The 8,378-nt window shown below is 43.0% G+C and overlaps 1 protein-coding gene across 2 annotated transcripts in view; it reads right to left on the reverse strand.

The window, feature by feature from the left end:
• Positions 1-7,270, reverse strand: part of fam193a (family with sequence similarity 193 member A) — a 31,607-nt gene extending 24,337 nt beyond the window's left edge. For both annotated transcript variants that reach the window (XM_055923785.1, XM_055923784.1), the window contains exons 1-4: positions 6,851-7,270; positions 4,686-4,760; positions 4,043-4,297; positions 2,379-2,563 (exon numbers count right to left, since the gene is read on the reverse strand). In XM_055923785.1, coding sequence (XP_055779760.1) covers positions 2,379-2,563; positions 4,043-4,297; positions 4,686-4,760; positions 6,851-7,078 — 743 coding nt within the window. In that variant the 5' untranslated portion in view covers positions 7,079-7,270. The remainder of the gene's footprint in view (positions 1-2,378; positions 2,564-4,042; positions 4,298-4,685; positions 4,761-6,850) is intronic.
• Between the last annotated feature and the right edge of the window lie 1,108 nt (positions 7,271-8,378).

Below are 8,378 nucleotides of genomic sequence, written 5' to 3' on the forward strand. Positions count from 1 at the left end.
ATTATTTAAGGGCTATAGCCAACAAAGAAATACATTGTGAAGCATTTGCGAGTGCAACACAATAGGCTGTTGGGACATAAAGCGCTCAGCATTTAGTTGCATTAAATAATTAGTATATAAATTGCACATATAGGATGTGACATACTTAGAATGAAAAACAACTAAAACAAGGATGGTCTATTGTATAGCTAGAAGAAAAAGTTTAAGATATCAGATTTTTTGTTTATAAATACTTTGCTACAATGACACACTTAATTATCTAACCAACTCGATCCTTTCTTTTAGCATGTACACACTTAAGTAAAAATTTAAGGTAAAGTACTACTTCAGTAGTTTTTTGGTGTATCTATACTTTACAATTTATATTTTTGACAACTTTTACTTCACTACATTCCTAAAGAAAATTTACTTTTTATTCCATACATTTTCCCTGACACCAAAAAGTACTCATTACATTCTGAATGCTTAGCAGGACAAGAAATTGGTTCAATTCAAACATTTTTCAAGAGAACATCCCGGGTCATCCCTACATAATTTACAAACGAAACACACATACTTCGTTTGTAAATTGTCTGAGTGTTGGGAATATGCCCCTGGTTAAAAAAACAAGAAAATGGTGCAGTCTGGTGTGCTTTATGTAAGGAATTTGAAAGGATTTATAATTTTACTTTTGATGCTTAAGTATATTTTAGCAATTATATTTACTTTTGATACTTAAGAATATTTAAAACCAAATACTTTGACTTTTACTCAAGTAGTATTTTACTGGGTGACTTTCACTTATTCGTTTACTATTAAGGGATCATTACTTTTACTCAAGTATGACAATTGGGTACTTTTTCCACCACTGTGTACAGGTAAGTAAGTACACCATCATGCTTTTGTGATTCCACAAAGATTCTTTAGTTGTGGACACTACATCACCGCACTCCCTCTCTTGCTCTTGGTCCACATCTTTGTAAGTCACCTTGATTTATCAGTTTCTTTATGAAAATATTTAGTGAACTCCATCACAGTAGCTAAAGCAGCACACAAGTAGACTACAAATTCATCCTGGGCCGGCATGCCCTGAGCTGGTGAAGTGAGCGCTACTGGAGCGAAATTGGAGCTGGTGAGAAGGCCGACGCTCCAGCCTTTGGGAATCTTGCACCAGTCAAATTGGGCACGCTCCGCTCCAGCTCCGCTCACATACTCTGGTCCGAACAGCCACCACAGCAGACGCAGATCACCGTGACCGAAGCAAAAGCAGGGAAATCTGTGGTAGTGATGAGCAGATCGCAAACGAGTATTTCTTTTTAAATGACTTGACTGATTTGAAAATCATTATTATTTTGATTGAACTGCTGGCTGGAGTAAAATAAATGAATTGTAGTGAAGGATTGATACATGCTCCTCCGTCTCATAGACGTGTTCAGACCAACAACTGTTTATCATATGTGCGCACAAGAAAATAGATCATGCTGCAGGCTGAGCACATATTACTTTTTATTGCTTCATATTAAAATGAACATGACTAACAACAAAACTCTTCGCCAAATTTCATTGAAAGCCGCTGCAAAAATCAAGAATTGTTGGCCACACATAACAAAATACTTTGCAGATCTTGGAGGGACTGGATATCAGTCATGGGTTAAAGTGGAAATATGTAACTTTTTGGGCAACCCAACCAAATTCACATAGAAATCTGAGTTATAGATCTACCATTCTTTGATGTTCGGTTTTGTACACCAGATTCAAACAGCTAAAACAAAAATTGTTTATGGAAGATATATTTCACAGTGGTTTAGATGGTACAATGATTCTCTACACTATACTAGCTTATTTTGTCGCATAAACTCAAATTAGGTGAATTATTCGAGTTTTAGCAAACAGGAAATGGCGGAGCGATTTCTGTATTGTGCAACTTTAAAATAGTATTTGCATTCATTGAAATGTTGAGCTTTTCTTTGAGCCTGCCTGGAGTGCTAGATGGGCGGTGTTTGCACTTTTGAGACTATCCCATTGGTTCCATATCACCAGGCAAGCTCAATCTAGTGCAGTTAAAGTATTTGAAAGAAAAAGAAAACAAGATGCTGATGGACTGAGAGATCAGCCAATAAAACCAGCGGTTGTTTAGTCCATCGATTTACAGTCAAGTCCCGTTCTGAGGCGCTGTGAAACCAGACTGTTAGAGAGGAAGATAGAGCCGGCTGGTGGACGAGATTAGTTATTATCTGACAATGCTAAAAAAGGATGGTAGCACAGGTGGGCGGCTTCTAGAAACTTCCTGAACACATAGCTAATATACTAGGCTAGCTCAATATGTCAAACGATAGACACTTTCGTCCTTTCTAGCGTGGTCGTTTAGTGATCACCACAAATGCACCCATCCAGCTCACCGTCTCTCGTTGCAGGCCTCACAACTGCACACGGTGTCAGCGGTCATAGGGGTGGTGAGGTCTGGGACGGGGAGAGTGGGGAGGGTTGGGGGTGTGCCACCATTGGTCAGTCTGCCCCCTCCGGCGGGCAGCTCCTGGCCCAAGCCTCCATTACCCACAGGCATGTGCAACAGGAAGTCTTGGCTCTGGGGGAATGAGAAATTACAGGGCATCAGAACGTGCAAAAAAGAAGTGATAATGCGACCATAAGGTGACTTAACGTTACCAACTGTCGCCTTAGGTCTGTACTCTGAAGTATTTCATTGCAGCAAAGAGCACATTATACTAGACTAGAGACAAAATTCCAGAACAGGAGAGAAATTAGAGAACGTAATCAAGCAAAATAGCAGAAAAAGAAAGGGAAAGAAAAACAAGAGCATTCCAGGCCAGAGGGGCACTACAGGAATTGTCGGGCTCTTCCCAACTTTCTAATTCAATTAGCCTAGAAATGATCTGCTAGATGTCGCCAACACAGAGTGGCTCTTATGAGTGAGGCAAGGCAGTGTATGCGGAACAGCCACTAACATGTCATCGGCAAGAGAGACGTCCAAACACTGGTGTGGCTTTCTGTCTGAGGTTATTATCTCCCGCTGATAGTAAAGGAGGAGCCAATGAGTCATCGGACAGAGGGAAACTAATGTTTTACAATGTGTGTGTTCGGTCAGGCCTCAGGTGTTTCTGCTCCTTGTTACACTCCACCTGTAGCTTGCCTGTTTCCTCCGGCTTTCTCTGTGTGGTACGGGTCGGTCTGTCTCTCTTTGGCCGTGTTCGAGAGCATCAAATTGGTGATGAATTGTGGTAAATGGTGACTGACTAATCTACAAATAATGAGTAGTTATTTATGATACAAGGTCATTTGTAGATCAGTCAGTGGGCAGTCACCTACAAGCCCTCTGAACCTCTTTATTCCTTGTTGTAATCTACCTTTAGTATACCTGTCGCCATCTCTCTCTCTTTTGCGCCGACTCTATGGATGTGTTCGAGCAGTAACGCTAACAAAGCCGACTGTAGACGAAAGTTGGCAAGGCTCAGATCAACATGGAAGTGTCGACATAGCTGCTATTGTTTATAAAAAATGTCTTTATAAAATGTAAAAATAAAAATGTCTATACCCTCATATCACACTCACAAACTGAAAACATAACTTGTGTAAAATGTATTGATTACAGAGGTCTCAAATATCACTTTCGTTTGGATCTCCTGTTTCTTTAGAATCACAGTTGGTTCCTGTTTCATTCACGTCTTTGGTCATGTTCACGTGGTTCAACCAAAAACACCCTAATGATTGGTTGATAAATAGTGCCTCCCACAACACAGGTGATGGCTGCATGGTGCAGTTGGTGAGAAGCAACTGCAGCGACTTGAAGGCGACTTCATAAAAAAACTGCATGACCTTTGATCACATGGTTTTTGTGAAGTTCATGCAGTCGACCTGGAGGTGCAAGTCAGAAAATGTTTATCCTCATAATGCAACACATGTTGAAAGGCCTAGACAAAATGTTTCTGTTACTTGATATAAGCCATTGTCATTCAGTTCATTGGTCCAGCATCACTTTTTCACGACCATACTTCTCCCTCCCTCCCTCCACCCACCCACACCCCTCCACCAGCCTGTGGTGACTCACCACCAGCGACTGCTCCAGGGAGGCGTGGCGGTCCTCCTTCTCCACCGTGCGCCGGCAGTCGGGGCACACCCACAGGGGCAGCTGCAGAGCGCTGGGGGACTTAGGGGGCTGTGCCATACCGTTCGGCCCCGCCCCGGGGAGCATCGCATCAGGATGGAGGGTGCTGTCTGGCTTGCGCTCACTCCGGCACAGGAGGCAGCGGTCGCCGGTGGTGGAATATGGGGCCCTCTGGCTCAGGCCAAATGTGAACGGGGTCTGGTGGTTGGAGACGGAGTGGATGTCAGTTAGATGAGTGTGTGTAGCACTACTGTAGTGGCAGTAACCAGTAGCTACTAACTAGTGCTCCAATATGTAGCCTACCCAGGCAGGTTCTAAAGTTAATTAAGATAGGGTCATGGGCAGTAAGCACAAACAGGTGGAAAATGTTTTAAAATTGGAAACTGATTGGTAAAGTTATTATTGGTCATAACGTTTAGGATGGGCCTTTCCCATTTCAAAACTTTTTCATACATTTTGTGCCTACTGAATGCCACCCGGGGCTTTTCAGTCCACCCAGTGATACTCACAACAGATAAGCTGATGCTGATCTATTTTACCGTAGGCCTAACAGGAGTAGCTGCAGAGACAGTGAGTGATGCATTACCTGAAGGACTCCAGAGAAGTCGGAATTCACCGGCCCCTCCGAAAACTGTGGTGTAACGTTACCGTTCATAGAGACCTGGAGGACACAAAGGGCCCGACATGAACCAACACCTCCGGAGTCACCCCTCTCATTAGCACTGATGCCAAGCATCTATTACAAGGCTATCTGAAGCATGTTAGCGCTTGACCTGGCTGGGGGCTACTTGGCCACACACAATTTAGCTTTGTCTCCAAATTATGTTATTTGAACATCAAATAAAACACAAAGCAGTTGATGATATGTCCTGGCGATATTGCAAAGAACATATGCAGATATTACTTTTCATATTAATGCTCGGCGCAGCAGTATATTGACGCGTCCAGCAAGTTCACCTGCTGTTTCTGTCTTCAACAGCCAATCTTTACATAAGCAGTGTGTAGTCTCGATTTGTATGCACTATGCAAAGATTTTGTAAACATCTGAAGAATGAATCAAAACACACTGATTAGTTAAACAAAAGGTTATGAGAATATTATATTACTTCTTAGATGGAAATAATAGCCCTGACTAGTGTAAATGCTGAGCAGATCTAGGCAAATTCCTTCCACAATAAGTAGCCTGGCCTAGGCAATAAGTTAAGCTCCTCTTGAGCTTTCAAATTAACAAACATTAAGACCACTATCATAACTCTGATCTTGCTAGACCTATATTCTGGGGCTTACATCCGTTCTATAGATGGCTCATAGCAATTTGTAAGAATCGGGATCAAGGGTTCACAAAGTAAAAATTTGCCACAATCAGTATTCACAATATGCGTTCTTCTCCTGATTTATTTTCTGGAACATTTGTCTACATCCCAAATGATGGGGAAACTGTCTGGCATATAGGCTAGCTAGGCTAATGAAACTGAGTGAGTGCAATACAATGCGTTGCATTTTGCTCAAATCAGACTTTCCTTGGATTTTCTTAGACAGTGACCAGGTATGCAAGTTATTAACAAGTCTGCAATATGGACTTGTTTGGGACTATTGGCTCATCATATGAGGAAGTCCTTCAGCCCTAAAGATGATGAACCTAGTCGCAGCCAATGTGACGTACACATGATAGGTCTAGTCTTTGGTGATTAGTGGATGTTGTTACCCTGGCTACTGTTGTGATATAGAGAAAACTGACAAGGCATAGCTGCAATATATGGAGATGAAACAAGAAACCATAAGTAAAGCAAGACACTCAATATACCATTTGACAGCCAAGTATGTAATGTTGCAATGTTTGCTATACCATTGGTATATTTTGCAGGATCGTGGTTGTGGAAGTAATTTGGCTCACTTGTCTGTGTGACAGTAGTCTTGCAGTTGTCTCACACATTATTCTTGTGTCTGTAAACACCGTGGACGACCTAACTAGTAAATGACCTTCCTATTAAATAATTGGTATGAGTAAACAAACTATAGGCCTACTGTTACTTAGCAGGCTAATCCGATGACACTGACAGACTCGACTGAAACGTCATGTTTGTAAACAGTACAGTAACGTTAGTCTGGTGAACTACTACTCCTGCTAAAATTGTGAATATGAAAACATCAGACAAGAAATGAAAGGCCAACTGGCTCTCCAAATTGTTGCGCATTGTTAACAACCTACCTACTGTACCTAGCTGCTAGTCAGGTACAAGAGACACTTCAGTTTAAGGACACAGTGCAGTGGCGATGGTCAGTTTGGTCATAGCTAACGTTAGTTTAAACGCTAACGTTAGTATCCATCTAGCAAGTAACAAACATCCACTCCCATAACGTCGCGAACAGTTAGATAATAAGATAACGACTGTCGAGTAAGCAAAATCGTCTATTTTCGGGCTGTCAACACTGTGGTTGTCGACTAGCTAGAACAAGATAGCTAGAAACGTCAGCCGGTCTAGTTTATTTTCAAATTGAGCAAGTAACTAACGTTATAACTAACGCGTTACCGTATATAGAAAGCTTACTAACGTAGTTAGTCAGCTAAACTAACTTGTTGGCTGTTGACGTCAGGTTCCCATTTTCCGAGTTAGCTAACTAACGTTAACTAGCTAGCTTCCTCGGTAGCTGGGCTAGCTACTGAAGAATGTCAGGCCTCAAATGTCTGTCGATTATGTGTAATCGAAATCTCTAACGTTAGTGTTCAACACGTCAACTGTATATTCTCACCTCTCCGTTCAGGCCTGTTATAGAGCCCATGTTCCCATTTCCAGAGCTCCCTGATGTCAGAAAGCCCATGGTAGACACGGGTGTTGCCGTGGCTTGAAGACTCAGGTCCGTGGCTGAAACCCCGGCCTTGCCACTGGTACTGCAGACAGTACTACTGCAGCTACTGCTGCCACCGCCCCGCTTGTTCTTCCTGCGTTTAGCACCTCGTTTAGCATCGGTTGGACTCATTTTCCCACAAAAGTCAGAGACAACTTGCCGTCCAGTACAGGCAGGGTCTCAGGTGGAATGTCTGGCTCAAATCCCTATGGTATAAATAGACGATATTTTAAAGACTTCCAGTTAGACAACCACCCAGTACCTTCAGAGTCCTAATAGACTTGATATTTCAATATGGCCACTGGACAGGAATTGGTTGCTCGAGCTTGCGCTGCAACAGTACGTCCCCCTTCTCTCTTTGAGGATTCATGGGAAATGAGGTTTTTCTCATTAGTGCCGGTGAGGTCATGGGTGAGATGGATGATGACGAACTGGTTTTCTGACTATCCCCAAAATTGGGAAAAACACCAGAAGTGACCATTCATGATCTCATTCATAACCATTCCTGTTCATGAATGCAAGTGGCCATTTGTAGGCTATTGGTATATGCAATCACGTGTCCTCAAGGGGGAGTGGGCAAGTATGTATCAAATCAAATCAAATGCTATTTGTCACATGCGCCGAATACAACCGGTGTAGGTGGACCTTACAGTGAAATGCTTACTTACTAGCCCTTAACCAACAATGCAGTTGTTCATAATTGAGGTAATATCTATATGTAGGTAGAGTTAAAGTGACTATGCATAGATAATAAACAGAGTAGCAGCAGCGTAAAAGAAGGGGACTGGGGCAATGCAAATACTCTGGGTAGCCATTTGATTAGCTGAGTCTTATGGCTTGGGGATAGAAGCTGTTAAGAAGCCTTTTGGACCGAGACTTGAAGCTCCGGTACCGCTTGCCGTGCGGTAGCAGAGAATAGTCTATGATTAGGGTGGCTGGAGTCTGACAATTTTTAGGGCCTTCCTCTGACACCACCTGGTATAGAGGTCCTGGATGGCAGGAAGCTTGGCCCCGGTGATGTACTGGGGCATACGCATTACTCTCTGTAGGGACTTGCGGTCGGAAGCCGAGCAGTTGCCAAACCAGGCAGTGATGCAACCAGTCAGAATGCTCTCGATGGTGCAGCTGTAGAACTTTTTGAGGATCTGAGGACCCATGCCAAATAGCATTCTCACGTGAAAGTGGCAGCTCTACTCACGTGATAGTGGCAGCTCCTTGAAAGCGGAAGCTCTACCCTTTAGCTCAGTGCGGATGTTGCCTGTAATCAATGGCTTCTGGTTGGGGTGTGTACGGTCACTATGGGGATGACGTCATGACTGATGTGGTGTACTCTTCAATGCCAGCGGAAGAATCCTGGAACATATTACAGTCTATGCTTGCAAAACAGTCCTGTAGCTTAGCATCTGCGTCATCTGACCACTTCTTTATTGAC

The sequence above is a fragment of the Salvelinus fontinalis genome, chromosome 5, assembly GCF_029448725.1.
Source record: "Salvelinus fontinalis isolate EN_2023a chromosome 5, ASM2944872v1, whole genome shotgun sequence".
NCBI classification, from domain to species: Eukaryota; Metazoa; Chordata; class Actinopteri; order Salmoniformes; family Salmonidae; genus Salvelinus; species Salvelinus fontinalis.